The sequence below is a fragment of the Dama dama genome, chromosome 4 (genome assembly GCF_033118175.1).
Source record: "Dama dama isolate Ldn47 chromosome 4, ASM3311817v1, whole genome shotgun sequence".
NCBI classification, from domain to species: Eukaryota; Metazoa; Chordata; class Mammalia; order Artiodactyla; family Cervidae; genus Dama; species Dama dama.
This window is the reverse complement of record NC_083684.1, coordinates 52030317-52050208: the sequence shown is the minus strand read 5'-3', so window position 1 is coordinate 52050208 and position 19892 is coordinate 52030317. Positions and strand designations below refer to the sequence as shown.

Below are 19892 nucleotides of genomic sequence, written 5' to 3'. Positions count from 1 at the left end.
TCTCCCGGGGAGTACGGACAAGAGGGGGAGGGAGACGTTGGAATTAAGCAGAGACCGCGCTCTGCCAGAGAGCTGGAGGGAACGAAAGAGAACAGACAAGAGCCTTACAGTGCAAGCTGCTGCTCTGGGAAAGTCTGACTTGGGCCCTCCAGAAAACCTCATCTGCCCCAGGGACAGGACAGTCCTTCAGCCGGTCCCAAGGGAGGCCCTGGGCCTTACAGCCAAACCAGTGTGGCCGGTGCTGAGCTTTTGGCCACTGGAAGAATGAATGCCCTAAGGCAAGGAAGGAAGAGGAAGCTCCCGCAGTTGTGGAGCTTGCTGACTTGGAAATTAACTAGGGCTGCTAGGGCTAAGATATCAGGTCCCTGAGAGCCCACGGTGACCTTAAAAGTGGGGGACCAAAACATTGACTTCATGGCGGATACAGGAGCAGAACTGTCGGTAGTAACAAAACCTGTGGCACCTCTGTCCAAAAAGACTACCGATGTAACTGGGGTATCGGAAGAAGAGATGATTAAATCGTTTTGCCAGCCCAGAAAATGTCAGATGGGGGGGGGCACCAAGTGGCATTCCTGAGTGCCCAGTACCCCTGTTGGGAGGAGACTTGCTCTCCAAACTAGGAGCACAGGTGACTTTCTCCCCTGAGGAGAGGCCCACCTTCTGGACGGACTCTATGACTTATTTGCCCTCTCTCTCAATACCACCCCAAGATGAGTGGAGGTTGCATGAGCCTCTGAAGGCAGAACCGGGTGGGCCGGAAGAGCATGAGAGAGCTAACTCAATTATTCCCTGAGGTCTGGGTGGAAGACAACCCCCCCTCCCCCCAGGCTGGCTGAACATCACGCCCCAGTGATAATGGAACTCAAACCAGGTACCATCCCGGTTAGAGGGCGGTACCCACTATGGATGGAGCCTGAACCGGCATATTGCTCCACATCAATAGATTGAAACAAACAGGCATTCTAGTAGAGTGCCAGTCGGCTTGGAATACGCCAATCCTGCCAGTCAACAGGGAAGGAGGACAGGACTATAGGCCTGTACAAGATCTCAGGCTAGTCAACCAGGCTACTGTGACTTTACACCCCACTGTTCCAAACCCCTATACCTTGCTTAGCCTCGTCCCGCCAAGGACTAAAGTTTACCCTTGCCTAGATCTCAAGGATGCCTTCTTCTGCATACACCTCACCCCAGCATCACAGCCCATCATTGGCTTTGAATGGGAAGATCCAGTCGGGAGCACCAGATAACAAAGGCTAACTCCACAGCCATCTTTGGGGAAGCCTTGGCTTCTGATCTGGACTCATTCCATCCAGAAGAGTATGGATATCAGCTCCTACAATACGGGGATGACCTGCTGCTGGCTGCCTGAGACCAAGGAAAAATGCTGGAAAGGGACAAATGCACTGCTCCAGCTGTTGATGGAAGCAGGTTACCGGGTGTTGAAAAAGAAGGCACAATCTACAAAGAGGAGGTAAGGTATCTGGGGTTTGTTTTAAAGAAGGGCTCAAGGTTCCAGACCCTAATTGGGTCCTATATACTGATGGCACTAGCCTGATAAAACAAGGACAACAGCTGTTGGGTTAGCCAGAGCAGAAGGGGCCATCAAGACTGAAAAGAGATGGTGGGAATTGTCAAGTGACAAATTATTGGTACCGGAGGAGCTGGCACACACTCTGGTAAGCCAAACACACCAAGCGACCCACCTAGGCCATGCTACCTGCTCTCAGGTTAATGCTGCCTCTCGGGTATTCAGACAAAATCCTCTGGGTATTCAGCTGAAAGGCACACTGCCCCTTGAACACCTGGGAGTGGACTTCACTGAAATGAAACCTCACCAACACTACCATTACCTGCTGGTCATGATATGTGCATTCTTGAGATAGGTAAAAGCTTTTCCTACCTGGACTGAAAGAGCATCAGAAGTAGCCCGGTGCCTGCTTAGGGAAATGGTTCCCAGATTTGGATTTCCTACCAGCATTGGATCAGGCAATGGCCCGGCTTTTGCAGCTGACTTAGTACAACAAGTAAGCAAAACTTTAAACATCAAATGGAAACTGCACACTGCATATAGGCCCAGAGTTCTGAGATGGTGGAATGAACCAACTGGACACTTAAAGAGACTCTCCAAGTGGATCATAGAGACTGACTGCTCCTGAGTGGACTTGCTTCCGATGGCTCTGCTCAGACTCAGGATGACCCCACAGTCCCAAGGCTATTCTCCATACGAAATTGTGTATGGGAGGCCTCCTCCCATAATAAAACAGGTGTCAACAAATTTGCCTCAGGTAAGGGGGGATAGGATTTCACAGCAGATGGAACTGGGTAAGGTAATAAGTCGGGTAACTAAGTTTGTACAAGAAAGGGTGCCGTTCCCCCTTGGGGAACAGATTCATGAGTTTACACTTGGTGACCAAGTATGGGTCAAAGATTGGGAACATGATTTGCTAACCCTTTGGTGAAAGGGCCCTTATGTTATTCTAACTACCCCTACTGCAGTTAAAGTTGCAGGCATTGCCCCTTGGATCCATCACACCAGAGCGAAGAAGGCATACAACACTGACCCGGAAGACGCTGAGTGGACCACCCAGAAGGACCCCACCGACCCACGGGGAACCAAGATCATTCTGAAGAGGAAGAAGAGAACGAGATCCCGGACGAGCCCTCTACAGGATGGAGCTGGGTAAATGACTCCTGCCGCTCGGCCTCATCAACTCAATTCTGAACCTGACCAGTGTTCCTGCACAGGACAACGTCTTCATCTCGTGGGCACATTCTTACACGAACTTCCACAACTCCTCCAACTGTTGGGTATGTGGGGCCATGCCCCTGTCAGTAATGGACAGACTCCCCTGGTGGGTATAGCCACTCCATTATGGGGACTTTATACCACTGTGTTCCTTCTTAGAGCAACAGAAAGGAACTTTTCTCTCTCTCACCAACCATAACCTTTCTTTGCTCTCCTGGTGTAAGAAGAAGCTACCAATGGGCCAGGGACATAGGGTTACATTTAACATGAACACCAGCCTTATGGAGATAACAAAGGCTTATATCTCATATATGAAAATTAAAGAGGAAAAGGGCTCCCTTAACAAAAGGGGGACAGGCCTCCCGGTACCTTGAGCAATACTACCAGGTCTGGGATGAATATTTCTGGATGACTCCTGAGAAAGGACAGTTGATTACCCCTGCTACTATTTGCTGGGAACAAAAAGAACAGAAAGTTGGATTTGGAGACCACCCCCTAGACCCAGAAGAATTAAAATATATGGGTTATTTGCCCCCTGAACAATGTAAACAAATCTTGGAAGTTACCTATCACCCCAATCAGTCTGTTCAGTGGCCCGGTTCCAACTGGAAATATAATCCTGGAATCCGCTGGGTAGTCCCCAATGGGACCCAGTTGCTCTGTGGGCTTAACTTATGGCCATGGTTACCAGTTGGCTGGGTGGGGCGTTGCACATTAGGATTTGCTTTCGCCCATGGCAGTATTAAGCCTGGCCTACACCAGCCTCCAGTAAACCTGCCTTATCTGCATGCAAGATGGACACGATCCGTGTTCCAATGGTATGACTATCTTGCTGCCTTGTTTGTACCCTCTGTAGGAACAACAGATATCATGGTTAAGGTAGAGGCCTTAACTAATTTCACTAAACAGGCCCTCTTAGACAGTACAAAAGCCATTCAAGCTTTGAATGAAGAACAAATTCAGATGAGGAAGGCAGTAATTCAAAATAGGATGGCATTAGACATACTCACAGCAGCCCAAGGAGGGACTTGCGCCGTAATTAAAGTCGAATGTTGTGTGTACATCCCTGACCTGTCTGGAAATATATCTACTGCCTTGAAGGATATGCAAAATCAAGCGAAAGCCATGTCTAATGAAAATATTCCCTTTCGGACTTCAGTTCTCTCCTGGGTAAAGGGAGACTGGTGGAAAACCATGGTATCTGTTGTTATAGTAATCTTAATCATACTGCTCTGTGGGCCCTGCTTCCTACAATGTCTTGTGAATTTTGTAACCCAGAGGTTGATAGCATTCTCTCATGTGGGTGACAGGTGGGCTAAGGTACAATATATCTCAATGAGTGATGCTCGTTATGGAAACTAAGAGCATCAAGAGGGGGGAATGAAGAAGGAATTCATAGGGCCTGGACTCCATCTCAGGCCTGTCCGTGCTGGCCGTGCTCGGCTGCCTCTCCAGCGGACTCTGAACTCTCTGCTTAGTGCCTGTGGGGACGACAATGGAAGGATAAGACCCCCTCCAGACAGGGGAATCTTGAAGATCACATCCAGGCTACTCATTGCCTAAGAGGAAGCATACCGTAATCACCCCTATCTCCGGACAGGTCATAAACTTTTTTTCGTATCTATCAGGATGTAATCACAGGCTTATCGATTATTAACTAGTTGGAATGTAACTGCGGGCTTATTGACTATTGACTGTTTGGACACGTACACATGGGGTAGGTGGTGGGTTAGGACACGTACGCATGGGGTATAAAAGATTTTCACAAATGCTGGACGGGGTCCTTGGCTAAGAGGAGACTCTGCCTTGGGCCCGCCGGCGTAATAAACTGCACTCCACTATCTGCATTGTCCTTCTGAGTGAGTCTGTTTCCCGGAAAGCGTGGCTATAACACAATAAAAACTCAACACCAAAGTTCAGTGGAGCTTTCTGGTTGGTGCTTCACAGGGAGAGGGTGTGGAACCTCTGCATCCAAAGCCTACCAACTCATCTGATATCCTTTATAGTAAAACTCCAATTGTAAGTATAGCACTTCCCTGAGTCTTCTGAATTGTTTTACCAAATTATTGAGCCTGCAGGGGGGCATGGAAATACCTGAATTTATAGTCAGTTGGTCAGAAGTTTGGGTGGGACTCGCAGCTGGGGTCAGGAGTGGGAGCAGTCTTGTGGAAGGCTGGCTATTAACCTGTGGGGTTTAGGCTGACTCTGGGTTGTTGGGAGTCAGAAGTAAACTGCAGTTTACCCAGCTGGGGATAAAGAAGAATAAGGTCCATAATAAAGGACATATTGGATGTGAGGACATATTGAAAGTGATCAGAGAGTTAGCCACATGGGGGACTAGCCTGAGATAAGTCTAAAGTGAATGTATGCTCAGTCACTCAGATGTGTCCAACTCTTTTTGATCCCATGGGCTGTAGCCCACCAGGCTCCTCTGTCCATGGGATTTCCCAGGCAAGAATGCTGGAGTGGGTTGCCATTCCCTCATCCAGGGGATCTTCATGACCCAGAGATCTAACCTGTGTCTCCTGAATACACCGGCATTGGCAAGTGGATTCTTTACCACTGTGGACTGGGGAAGCCCAAAGTCTAAGGTACTGAACTAATTTGATGTGAGTAGCAGATAGGGAAGACTCAGAAAATGTTATGTGCTGGAGATTCAGTGAAAATACTGTTTGCCTTAGAATTTTGTGATGCTGATCCTGGGACAAGAGAGAGATTTGCTCATGTACTAATACCACCACAGTGACTGGGAGGGGAGGCCACTGAAGTTTAAGGCATACAGAGAGAAAAAAGACACAGTGCAACAGCACAACAAACAATAACAAAATGAAAAGACAACCTACAGAATAGGAGAAAATATTTGCAAATGATGCAACTGAAAATGGCTTATTTCTAAAATATACAAATAGTTCATACAGCTCAATATCAAACAAACAAAAAACCAATCAAACAATGGGCAAATCTAAATAGATATTTCTCCAAAGAAGACATTCAGATGGCCAATAGATATATGAAAAGGTGCTCAACCTAATCACCAGGGAAATGCAAATCAAAACCACAATAAGATACCACCTCACACCTGTCAGAATGGCCATCATCCAAAAATTTACAAATAATAAATGCTAGAGAGGGTATGGAAAAAAAAAATCCTTATACACTATTGGTGGGAATATAAATTGGTGCTGTCACTATGGAGAATAGTATGGTAGTTCCTTAAAGAACTAAAAATAGAGTTATTAATACCGTATGATCCAACAATCTCACTCCTAAGCATACATTAAGAAAAGATGAAAACCATAATTCAAAAAGATACATACATCCCAATGTTCACAGCAGTACTATTTACAACAGCCAAGACATGGAAGCAACCTAAACAGCCACAGACAGATGAATGGATAAAGGTGATATACACACATACACACCCACACACACTGGAATATTACTCAACCATAAAAAGAAATGATGCCATCTGCAACAACATGGATAGACTAGATATTATCATACTAAGAAAATCACACAGAGAAAGACAAATACTGTTATGATATCATTTGTATGTGGAATCTAAAAAAAAAATTATACAAATGAAGTTATTTACAAAACAGAAAGACTCATATATCTAGAAAACAAACTTATGGTTACCATAGGGGAAAAGTCAAAGGGGAAAAAGTCAGAGAGATAAATTAGGATTTGGGGAATAGCAGATACACACTATTATATATAAAATAAACAAGTTCCCACCATATAGCACAGGGAACTATATTTAATATCTTACAATAAACCATAATGAAAATGAATCTGAAAAAAATCTGTGTATATATACATACATATATGTATAACTGAATCACTTTGCTGTATACCAGAAATGAACACAACATTGTAAATCATCTATACTTCAATTTAAAAAAAATTCTCAAGAGTTTCACATGAGGATTATAAATAATAATAAGACACAGTGCAAGATACTGCCAGGGAAGGATGACAGGAGTCAGAAGCAGACTCATGAGAGCTGAGTCCCCAAACTGACAGTTACTCACAACAGGTTCCAAGGCAATTATTTAACCTTTCTAGTCCCCATTTCTTCATCTGTAAAAGGGAGCTAATCCTTAATTTGTGATTACTACGAGGATGAGGAAAAGTATAGTAAATGTTGTTGAATAAAGTGTTCAGTATATGACAGCTGATGGATATTTTAGGCAAACTGAACAGTTTGAAGACATCAAAATAGACTCGATTAGAGTATCTCAAGCCAGAAACAGGGAATTCATTTCAGTATATTCTTTCCTCCTACCTTCATAGGATCTTTCAGCAACTTTCATCCAGTTAACCTCCTCAGTAATTTTTTTTATCACCACTGCCAATGCCCTCTTTCAAACCAGAAAGAGTTTAACTCAGAGTAGTCTCTAACTCAGACCACTCAAGTAGACTCCTAACCCAGATCCCCACCAAGTTCTCATACTCTCTAACCTATTCAAGCACCAAAATGACATTTGGCCCAGGCTTCCACTGCTCAAAATCCAGCAAAGACTGAATAATGTAGTTCCTACTTGTCTGTCCAATCTCAACTCACACTCTGCTTTTGCTTGCTCCTGGGGGCGACAACACTGACTTCTTTCCATTCTTCAAACACATCAACCCTTCCCCTCTCAGAAGGGCCTGCACAGGGGTTCTCCCCTTTGCCTGGAGTTTTCTTCTCTATGAACATGTCTAAGACCAGACTTCCCTGGTGGTCTAGTGGTTAAGAATCTGCCTGCCAATGCAGGGAACATGAGTTCTATCCCTGGTCTGGGAAGATCCCAAAAGCCAAGGAGCAACTAAGCCTGTGTGCCACAACTACTGAAGCTGGTGCACCCTAAAACTCATGCTCTGTAACAAGAGAAACCACCGCAAAGAGAATCCTGCTCACCACAGTTAGCGAGTAGCCCCCACTCACCACAACTAAAGAAAGCAGTAATGAAGACCCAGCACAGCCATAAATAAATAAGTAAAATTAAATAGTAAGTCCTAGCAGTGAGCCTATAATTCTGAAATAGTGATGACCACAAATGATATTTCAGTATGTCTACAATAACAGGAAAATGATACGAAAATATCTGTGATTTCCATTCATGTCAAAGTCACAGAAACTACTAACACTATCATGGTTTGCTGCATACATAATAACAGGAAGACATGCTAAATTTCAATTACAGATTACTAGATATAAAGATGCATTTTTTTTTCTTTTCATCCAAGTTCATGAGTTCCCACAATTCTATCCAAAGGAATCCAAAATTATCAACCACTGAGTTAGAGGGATCCTTTAAAAACATGAAGTCACTCCTCTGTTCAAATCACCTCACTCAGAATGGAATGGCTTTACATCCCAGAGGAGCCTGGCAGGCAGTCGAGAGTGTTGCAGAGTCAGACATGACTGAACGACTGAGCACAAAATAGAATTCAAAGCCCATACCAAGGCCTATAAGACCTCAAGTTATCCGCAGATACACCCTCCCTCCCACTAGCAGCGAGCACACAAACACACATGCATCCTGCTACCTTGCTTATCTCCTTTCACATAATTCCCTCTTGGCTCATTCTGTTCCAATCACAAAGAGAGGAGCCAAAAAGCTCCTAACTCAGGAACTTCGTTCTTCCTGACTTTTGCCTGAATCTCTTCTACCAGACATCTACGTTATTTGTTCCCTCACTTCCTTCCTCATCAGAAGGACCTTTCAGGACTTTCCTGGTGGTTCTGTGGCTAAGACTCTATGCTCCCAATGCAGGGGGCCCAGTCAGGGAACTAGATCCCACATGCTGCAACTAAGAGTTTCCACACCACAACCAGAAGATGCCACAACAAAGATCGAAGATCCCATGTACTGCGACTAAGACCCAGCACAGCCAAATAAACACATGAAAGTAAGAAAGAGATTTATTAAAGAAAAATAATAATTCTAAAAAGTCCTTCTCTACCTTCCTTCATAGCATTTATCATCTGACATATACATATATATATGATATATACTTTTTCTCTCGCATCCCCTAGAATATAAGCTCCAGGACAGCAGAATTTTAAATGCTTTGTTCAATATTATAATCACAGCATCTGAACCAAAGCTTAGTATATAGAACTATTATGTAAGTATTCTTTTGGTTTGCCTACTTTATACCGAATCTCTTCTTCTCTGCCCCGTTCATTCCCAATTTAGGCAAAGACCTTTTTGTTTTTCCCAGCATCGTCTCTTTAGACAGTGACTGTAATCACTTGCAAGGCTCCAACTGCTATTTCAGTATAGATTAAATCTATTTCTGAATATTTAGCTCCTGACTTTCTGCTAAGCTCCCCACCGTCTGATTCTTTTACCAGGCACTACTTTGTGAAAGTTATTTTATGGATATATTTTATCACTACTTTTTAAAAAGTTTAATGTTTTTTTTTTTTTGAAGTAGAGTTGACTTACAATGTTGTGCCGATCTCTGCTATACAGCCAAGTGACTCAATTACATACATACATTGTTTCTTTTCCATCAGATTTCCCATAGATTTTCTTTCCCACTATGGTTTATCACAGGATAAGGACTATATTCCCTGTGCTATACAGAAGGACCTTGTTGTTTATCTATCCTATATGTAATATTAACGGTTTACAGCTGGTAATCCCAAATTCCCAGTCCTTCCCTCCCCCACCTTCCTACCTCTTGGCAACCACGAGTCTGTTTTCTATATCTTGTGGGTCCATTTCTGTTTTGTAGAGAGGTTCATTTGTTTAGCACTACTTTTTGACCCCAAGTTTTTAACAGTTGACACAATTAGAAAAATGCATCACATGGCAGACTCCTTTGCACAAATTAGGAAATAAAAAATAATGGATAAAGGAAAAATGCACAACAAACAAAAAAAAAAAAATCAGTCATTGGTGGGCAGCTATAATGAAGACTAGGACTTGGAGCTGGGGCAGGTACGTGCAGACATGCACAAACGTGCACACACACACACAGGTATACTATTTTGGGAATGGTAACAGAAAACATTTAGTTGAGTCTAAGAGGAAGAAAACCTAGCAAGGAACTGAATCTAAAATATAGGTAGAAGAACTTCCCTGACGGTCCAGCAGTTAAGAATCCACCTGCCAAAATAGGGGACATGGGTTCAATCACGGGTCCAGGAAGATCCTACATGTTGAGGGACAACTAAGGCCGTGCCATGCTCCATCACCATCGAGCCTGTGCTCCAGAGCCCAGGAATTGCAACTACTGAGCCCATGAGCTGCAACTACTGAGGCCCATGCACCTAGAGTCCATGCTCCCAACAAAAGAACCCACACAATGGGAATCCTGTGCACTACAAAGAAGAGAAAGCCTGCACGCAGCAGTGAAGACCCAGCAAAGCCAAAATAATAAATAAATTAATTAAAAATTTAAAATACAGGTAGGGACTTCCCTGGAGGTCCAGTGGTTAAGAAAACACGCTTCCATGGCAGGGGGCATGGGATCAAACCCTGGTCAGGGATTAAGATTCCTCATGCCACGTGGCACAGCCCAAATATAGGAAACAAAAAAAGTACAGGTAAAAGAGTTTTCTTTGCAGGGGATATGAAGGGCACTTTCTACGTGAAATTAAGAAGGGTATTGGACAAAGAGTAGCAGAAAGAGCAGTAAGTGAGGAAAGGAATGGAACAGGTCATTCGTAAACTCATGCTCAAAGGAGTTAGTTTTTCCCACAGGCCTACTGCTTTGATGGGAGCTTCCAAGATCACATCTCAAGGGTGCTGTTTCTTCATGAATCAACTGAGTTATTACCTACAGTGCCCTGCCTTGGTCCAGTCATTTCTCACTCACCTGAGCACAGGCCTCTTGTCAGCTCTCTGCCAATCATCCATGGCTCTTTCCCTTGTTCCAATAAGGAGATAACTTGAGGTTTGGGAATGTAAAGTCCTGCTCACAAGAAAAGACATGGAACATGGTTAGGCTGTGGGTAAATCAGACCCGAATGTAATACCCAGTCCCTTGATGATCAAGGAAGAGATGCTACTATGGGAACAGTCAAACAAAGAAGAGGCTCAGCCATAGCCAACTGGGAGCTGCCCATTTCCCACTCTTCCTTTCTATTTCAGTTCAAACCATTTATTTGAGAACAGGGAGCAGAAATTCAGCTGGTAACTTGAAAAGTAGCTGAGAAATTCACTGCAGAAGAAACAGACATTCCAGGGGAGAACTCAAAATTACCAGTATAGATGTCCTTACCCATTGACACCAGATTGCTATAGTTTTCCAACATCACATCTTTGTACAAGTCCCTCTGATCAGGGTTCAGGAATTCCCACTCCTCTTGAGAGAAGTCTATAGACACATCAGTGAACATCACTGATCCCTGAAATAATAAACACATGTATTATTTGTGCAACAGAAAGAAATATTTCACAGACTACTGTGCTTATATCTGGGGGTAAAGCAAAGAGCAATTACATTGGTATCACTGAGAACCAGTATCTTTGGACCCTAGAAGTAGATGCAAGAGTTACCAGTTTATTTCATACTAAAAAAAGTAAATAAATTCCTGACTCAGTCTATAGAAAAGGCCCAGAAACAATAATTAACCCAGTAGCAATGAACATCCCTAGCGTCTAGATTGTCATCTCTAAGCATTGTATTCAAATAAAAGGAACAAAAGTTGGCAAAGAGACAATTTCAGAATTGAGTCAAATGCAGCTGATGAGTTTGAACATTCTCAGAAAGAAGAGAGCTATCAAAAACTACTGGCATCATGTTAAAAGGGTTCAAGAGCCAACTTGAAAAACCTCCCACTGGCCAAAGACAGTAATTTGAGGATCAAATGTAATGGACTGATTAGATCAAAAATGTTTAAATCCATGAGCTCTTAACAATATTGAATAAGAAATTACTAGTCATCTTTGTAGGATTCTAAGACACCAACTCATTATTTTAAAAATTGGTAAAGGACTTCCCTGGTGGTCTAGTGGTTAAAAATCCACCTGCCAATGCAACGGACCTGGGTTTGACCCCTGGTCCAAGAATATTCCACATGCCTTGGAGCAACTCAGCCCATGCACCTTAACTACTCTGTCCATGCTCTAGAGTCTGAACTCTACAACAAGAGAAGCACCTGCTCTTCACAACTAGAGAAAGGCCGTGAGCAGCAACGAAGACCCAGGCACAGCCAATAAATAAATAAATAATAAAATAAAAACTGGTAAATAAGGGGAAAGAATCAAACATTTTTTCCCATACAAATGGTCCTTTAGACCAAAGAGTTGATGAGATGTTTTAAACATAGTATACTACCTAATCTATAGAAAATGAATGACAGAATTTAAATATCATTTTGCAACCTCTAATGAATTAATGAATCTAGACAATAATCCTCACTGGTAGCTAACATTACAAAAGGAAAGAGAACCAGAAATAATACACCTCCTAAGGGAATCACACATCACCACCTAGGAAATATTCCTGACAAAAAAATCTCAACTGAATCTGATCAAGACCTACATACCAATTCCCAGGAAACACTTACATGATACCCCAGAGAAGAAATCAGCAAAATCCAAAGAGCAGACAAATGAATTTTTTTTTCTTTTCTAACAACAACAACAAAAATTGCAAAGAAAGGAAAGAGATGGAAGGGCTACCTACAAAGTAAGAGATTGGGCTCACATACCCTTAAAATTTTGTTTGTTTTTCTTAGAAAGAATTGAATGTCAGGAAGATAAGAAAGAGCCTCAGCTAACTTACCTGGGCCATGGCTTTCGGTATTACAGGAGATGATCAGTCCTCCTTGGGGCTGTTCTCCTGAAAAAAGATAGTGTTCTGAGAAGGCAGGCCTGGGAAATCAAAGAAATATCTAGAGACAACTCTAGCCTTACAGCTTTTGGACTCTCCAGGCAAAATTACTTCCATTTCCCTTGGTCTCGGGATATAACTCTAGTTAGTGAGTGGGAGTCTGGAATAAACCCCCCTCATTCCTCAACTCCAGAAATCCCAGGCTTTTGCTGCAGCAAGATGGATCCCAGCTAGTTGATTCAAAGGAATAAAGACTCATAATTCCTCTCCTTCATATAAGCAACCCAGGTTCCTGCCTCAGCCAAGTGATCCAGGCAAGACCTTGCCCCATCTCAGTGCTGCTGTTGCTCTGCACCCGAGACAGAGCTGCTATGACCTGCTCTGAGTGGACCCCTCCTCTGTAGCCCTCAGGTCCCCAAGTCAGCTTTACCTAAATGGTGCCTGTGGCCAGGCTGTGGCCACGAACACAGTTTATTCTAATTAGGACTAAGTGTGAAGTGAAAGTGTTGGTTGCCCAGTTGCTCCGACTCTTTGTGACCCAATGGACTATAGCCCACCAGTTTCTTCTGTCCATGAGATTTTTTTCTCATTTCCTTCTCCAGGGGATCTTCCCAACCCAGGGATCGAACGTGGGTCTCCTGCATTGCAGGCGGATTCTTTACCATCTCAATCACTAGGGAAGCCCAATTAGGGCTAAAGCTTCCTTAAGCAATTCTCATTTTCCAAGCCTGAGAAGGTCAACTTCCCCCAACATGCAACTATGCTCAGATTCACACCGAGGCACTCCTTTCTTTATGCACTAGCTTTGTTTTTTTCTAAAAAACAACCACCAGGGACTTCTCTGGTGGTCCAGGGGCTAAGACTCAGAGCTCCCAGTGCAGGAGCATTTGATCCCACATGCCGCAACGAAAGATCAAAGATTCCAAGGGCTGCAACTAAGACCCAGTGCAGCCAAATAAATATTTAAAAAAACAAAACCAAAAACTTCTGCTTATGTGTTTTAGCCACACAAAAGTTAAAATTTCAACTCTTCTAGTTCTGGAGTAAAAGCTTTCTTACCCATACATATTTACATTAAAAATTTTTTCTTTTTTCTACAATTGTAATGCTTTCATTACATTTAAGCCTTTAATCAATTATTATTTTTATTTTGGTATTATTTGGTAAAAGACAATGGCATGAGATTATCAATTATAATTTTACTTTAGTAAAAGATATGAGTTAAGAATCCTACTTCATTTTCCCCCAGAGAGGGCTTACCCAAATGTACCAAAATCACATATGAATAATATAGTATTCTATGCGACTTAACATGCACCATTATTTTACTGCTACTAAGAAATGAGGAACTATTTAAGACATAACCTTATTTCATACATGTTGAAATGTGGGGGAAAAAATGAGCCTTAGAGTCATCCTTATACCTTAGAGTCATCCATAGATGACTATGGAATATATTTTCCATACTGATTTAAATGTTACCCTTGGAATTTCCCTGGCAGTCCAGTGCCTAACTTTGAGCTCCCAATGCAAGGGGCCAGGGTGTGACCTCTGGTCAGGGAACTGGATCCCACTTGCCACAACTAAAAGATCCTGCACATTGCAATGAAGATCAGAGATCCTGAGTGCAACAACTAAGACCCTGCACAGCCAAATAAATAAATATTTAAAAATAAATGCTACCCTTATCAGAGATGATACATTTGGATTTGTGATTCTACTTTGATTCAGTGATCTGTTTATTATTTTGCCAGTATCACATTCTCTATTTATTATAATTTACAAATATATTTTAATGTCTAAATAAAAGACTCCTCCACTACACACCTATGAGAATGGCCAAAATCCAGGACACTGATAACCAAATTCTGGCCAGGGTGTGAAACAACAGGAACTCTCATACATTGCTGGTGGGAATGCAAAACGGAATGGCCACTTTGGAAGACAGTTTGGCAGCTTCTTACAAAATCATACTCTTACCATATGATCTAGCAAGCACCTTGATATTTATCCCAAAGAGTTAAAAAATTATGTCACACAAAAACTTGTGCACAGATGTTTATAGCAGCTTTATTCATAATTGCAAAAACTTGAGAAAAACAAGATGTCCCTCAGTAGGTGAATGGTTAAATAAACTGTGGTACATCTAGACAACGCCATTTTATTCAGCCAAAAAAAGAAAAGAAAAGAAAATGGCCTATGGAATCATGAAAAGACATATACTAAGTGAAAGAAGTCAATATGAAAAGCTCTATTTGCCAACTATATGACACTCTGGAAAAGGCAAAACTCTGGAGACTGTAGAAAGATCAATGGTAGCCAGGGGTTAGGAGGAAGGAAGCAAAGAGGGATGAATAGGTAAAGCACAGAGGATATTTAGGGCAGTGAAACTACTGTGTAACACACCATAACGTAGGTTATACTTTTAAAACCACATGCTGTAGCATTATATCTGATGAGTCATCAAAAATTAAAACACCAACTGACCAAGTATTAGAATACAGGATGACTATGCTTATAAACTGCTAGTAAGAATTTAACAGATACAACCATTATCAGTCCAGCATTATCTAGAAAATTTGAAAATACAGACATATCTTCTGGCCTAGCAACTCTATTGGTATGTTTATGAAAGCATGCATATGTGCACCAGGGTACTTATAAAACAAAAAGGAAACCCCAGCGCACCTTGTATTGGGCTTGGTCAACAGCCATTCTTCCTTCTCCTCAGGGGACCTCTCTGAGAAAGACAGAGCTGGAGGAAGGAGAAAGGAATCATGAAATGCCAGGTCTTTCTGTGGCTCAGACTGATTAGATAAGAGGTCACTCTGGACCGACACCTACTACCCATGGGAAGGAGGGAAGGAGAGAGGTCAGAGGAGTGGAGGCTGTTCTGAGCATTCCTGGTCGCAGAAGGGGAAGAGTCTGCTGCTCAGGACCAAAATCTGTCCTGATCTCACACATCAACCACTGGGACACACACACTGTCAGCTTGGCACAGTTACAGGCACTTTCCAACCACACACACGGTGCCACAAAAACTTATGTGATCACATTCACACATCCTTACACAGTCATAGACATCCAGTACACTTAGTACTGCTAACGTTCATAAAACCACCATCAGAGGCAGCCCTCAGATAACAGTCATAGCAGCACAATCACAGATTCTCTACACTCCCCACCCCAACACACACAGCACAAAGTTATATGGGTACCCACAATCACTTGTCCCACTACGGGGTCGGAGCCGCACACTGTCACAGTCACACACCCCAGCGAGGATATCCACAGTCACACCTGCACACAGTTTCGCGCGCATGGTCAGTCACAATGACACACCCATTACAGGGACATATAATCACACGCACACACAACGCCGCACGGTCACATAAGGTCACAATCACACACATGGGATCCCACCCTTCCCCCTCCCCCAGTCCTATCAAATCATACAGGCCCAAGACTTCGGACCCGCCTGGACTGTCCCTTCAGACCCTCAGAGATGCACATCCGGAACCTAGTCGAGCCCCCAGGACCCAGGTTGCTCACCTTGCACTTCCCCTTCCCCGGAGGCCGAGGGTCCCGCAGGCAAGTGACGGGTCGGCCCTATACGCGCCAGGGTCTCTGGGAAATGTAGTCGGAGCCAGATCCGCTAGGACAAGATGGCTCCTCGCCTTCGGATTTTCTGCACCGCCTGGGGCCAAGTTACACCTCTTCTCCCCTCTCGGGATTGCTGCCAAGGATCTTGAGATACAGATACAGTCCCCACATCCCAGAGACAAGCTTCCTCCAAAGGCCAGGCCAATCCCATGGAGCCATATGTCCCCTGAGAAATAGAAAAATGTCGCTAGATTCGCGCCGAAAGTAGATTAGAGCAGCAAGAACTTCTGGGAAATGTAGTCTAGAACCAGAATGGGTGAGGCGCCCGCCTAAGTAGAAGATTGTCTCGGTTGTCTTTTTGCACAGAGCTTGCTGCAGTGGAGGACAGAGTGGCGCCCAAGACTCTTCTAGTTGTAGCTTACTGTGAGAATATTCCAGATTGACTAAAGCACCATTTTTGCCTTCCTCCGCGGATTAACGTGGTGTGTGATCTGTGCTAGTCTGGGAGCGGAAATTTAGGAGTCTCAGATACGAACCCTCAGCAGGAAAGGGAAGGAGAGCGACCCCGGAGTGGGGCGGATGGGGACGGATTATCAGGCGCGTCCAGCAGTTTGTTGGGTATGGTAATGTTGACTTTGATAATGGCCCCAGTGAGTAAAGCCACAGGTGAAATTGGAGTTACCTCACTTTCCTCATCTGGCCAACAGTGACCGTTTAGGGTGCATGTTCTGGTACTATCAGTTTTGAATTTTGGAGAAGCAAAAAGCAAACCAATGTGTCTGACACATAGTTTCAGACTTGTCTTTTATAAATCATAGCTCTGTTTCTTGTATAGCCGTGGATCCCACACCCTTCCATGCCTTGGGGATCTTGTTTTCATGGGTACAGCTTGTCTTCCAAGAAAGCACAGAAGGCTGCAAAAAAAAAAAAAAGTTTATTTGGAGGTCTTAGGAACTGCAGTTTGGGAGACAGATTTGGGTAAAACCAAAAGAGTGTTCCAGAAGAGAAAGAGTCGAGGACTTCCAAAGGTAAACCCCCACAAAGTAAATAACATTGTCTGGAAGGAATTATGATTGACTTTGACTTTAGAAAAGGAAATATTTGTTTTTAAGGACTAGGCTGTCACTGAGTTATTTTAGGGGAAGAGTTTGATAAGTAGACAGGCTCTGGAGTTATTTTAGGGTCAGGGTTTTCTAAGTATCTTGAGTTTCTGGAAGTTAAGATTCTATCATAAGTCATACTTTCTGACTTATAAGTGTGTAAGTCATACTTTCTCCGTGGTCTCCCCATTCCATTTTCCAGATCTCTATTAGTAAAATTGATTGAATAATGATTTTCCTTTCACAACTTTCGGTCTCCCTTTGCAGCATTTAGAGTTATACTTTATTCCTTTCCAGTCTTCCATCGTTTGATCCCTGACTCTCCCAGCAGATGGGGGTGGGCCTGGGCAGTGGTGGGGGGGAGGGGAGGATGCATTAGTATGATCAGTACAACAGTTTAGGTATGAATCCTACCCCTTTCATCTCTTAGAATCAATTAAAAGCCACAAATGGAGACCAAAACAGAAAACTCAAGTTTCGGTGAAGTTCAGAGAAAGGAAAAGCCCATGAACACCAAAATACACATAAGCAGTTCCCAATACTGTTGAGATTAGGTAAAAGCATGTCAGAGAATGAGGACTGGTAAGCAGAAGTGAGAGTGAGGCTTAGGAGCTAATAACCTCTATTAAAGAAGACTCCAGACATGGGGGAAAAAATCATTTCAGGAAGACTAGGTGCTTATCTCAGAGAAGGCAATGGCAACCACTCCAGTACTCTTGCCTGGAAAATCCTGTGAATGGAGGAGCCTGGTAGGCTGCAGTCCATGGGGTCTCTAAGAGTTGGACACAAGTGAGTGACTTCAGTTTCACTTTTCACTTTCATGCATTGGAGAAGGAAATGGCAACCCACTCCAGTGTTCTTGCCTGGAGAATCCCAGGGATGGTGGAGCCTGGTGGGCTGCCATCTATGGGGTCACACAGAGTTGGACACGACTGAAGCGACTTAGCAACAGCAAGTGCTTATCTTGAAGGATAAACTTAGGAGAGGGAACTGCCATGAAGAGAGTAGAGGTCAAGGAGAATAACATACAGAACTCATGCGCCAAGATCAGGAGTCACGTTTAAAGAAAAATTTATCCATAAAATTAAATATGTCTCAGTTATTGATCCGTAAGCTAGAAGAAGACTCCAGCATCAGAGAAAACCTTCAGTTGCTTAAAGGAGAGAAATAGGCTAGTGTCAAGTTTCTACTCAATAAAATTTAGCACCAGAAGTCAGTGGAACAAAGCCAAGAGGATAATCAAGAGAATGAATGTCAGATATTTTTGTTATCAAGTTGAAATTCAGGTATAGGTATAATTTAGGATCACCCTAAAATGAGGATGTGAACTAGGGTGACTTGAGAAGCAAGGACAGTACTCTAAACGATAGGCTGGTTTATTCTAACAGAATAAACAGGATGGTGATTAAAATGTAAAAATAGCTGAAAATAGATCAAATGAAAAAAAGACACTAAAGTTTTAGCTGAGCCTGGCATGAGTGGAAGAAGACAGAGGAAGGTGAGTAGAATGAGTAGGACTAGATGAAGCAGAATTTGCAGGAGACATTCTTAGGACAAGAAAGCAGGGTATGGATGCACCAGTTACAGAGATGAGGGAAGCAAAGAACTGGATAATAGAGAAACATGTGCAATAAAATGGCTTGTTAGGAAGATTGTGAGCGTCCCTTGTGGCTCAGATGGTAAATAACCTGCCTGCCAATGCAGGAGACACAGGGACACAGGGTTTGATCCCCATGTCAGGAAGATCCCCTGGAGTAGGAAATGGCAACCCATTTCAGTATTGTTGCCTAGAAAGTCCCATGGACAGAGGAGCCTGGTAGGCTACAGTCCATGGGGTCGCAAAGAGTTGAACATGACTGAGCGACTAAAACTTTCAGGAAGGTTGTAGGCTTCAGATTATGACAAGCCTGAGATTCAAATCCCGGTTCTGAAAATTACTGTTTGCAACCTTGAGTAAATGACTTGTGCTATATGCACCATCAAAAATCTTAATAAACGTATCTTCTTCTCAGGAATGTCATACGGATCAGGAAAAATGTGTAGATTCACTTATACAAAATAAATGCTCAAAAGCTATTGAACACATCTTGACTATCTTTTTAAGACCAGTATTACCCTGATGCCAAAATCAGATAAAGATATTAGGAGAGAAAAGAACCAGAGGCAAATATTGTTTATGAAGATAAACATAAAAATTACTAGCAAATGGAATCCAAAAACATATAAGAAAGATTATATGATACAAATAACCAAATTTATTCTAGGAATACAAGCGTGGTCCACCATATATAAACCAATCAAAATAATTCATTATATTAGCAGAATAAAAGCAAAAGCCACATGATCATCTCAATAAATCCAAAAAAGCATTTGATAAAACTCAGTAACAATTCATGGTTTAAAAAACAACAACATTCAAACCAGGAATAGAAGAGAACTTCTTCAATCTGATAATGACACCTGTGTACTTCAAGGGACACCATTAAGAAAGTGAAAAAACAACCCAATTTCAAATCATATATCTGATAAGGAATTTGTATTCATGATATATGGAGAATGGTTACAATTCTAGAAAAGGATAAATAACTCAAATTTTCAAATGGCCAAAATATTCGAATAGACATGTCTTCAAAGAAAACAAATGTGCAAATGACCAATCAGCA

The 19892-nt window shown here is 42.7% G+C and overlaps 1 protein-coding gene across 1 annotated transcript in view; it reads right to left on the bottom strand.

Annotated features, from left to right (window-relative positions):
* LOC133055074 (zinc finger protein 629-like) overlaps nucleotides 1–16387 on the bottom strand; it is a 43663-nt gene extending 27276 nt beyond the window's left edge. The window contains exons 1-5 of the mRNA XM_061140547.1: nucleotides 16079–16387; nucleotides 15215–15281; nucleotides 12479–12535; nucleotides 10970–11096; nucleotides 10565–10660 (exon numbers count right to left, since the gene is read on the bottom strand). Coding sequence (XP_060996530.1) covers nucleotides 10565–10660; nucleotides 10970–11096; nucleotides 12479–12487 — 232 coding nt within the window. The 5' untranslated portion in view covers nucleotides 12488–12535; nucleotides 15215–15281; nucleotides 16079–16387. The remainder of the gene's footprint in view (nucleotides 1–10564; nucleotides 10661–10969; nucleotides 11097–12478; nucleotides 12536–15214; nucleotides 15282–16078) is intronic.
* Nucleotides 16388–19892: the final 3505 nt, after the last annotated feature.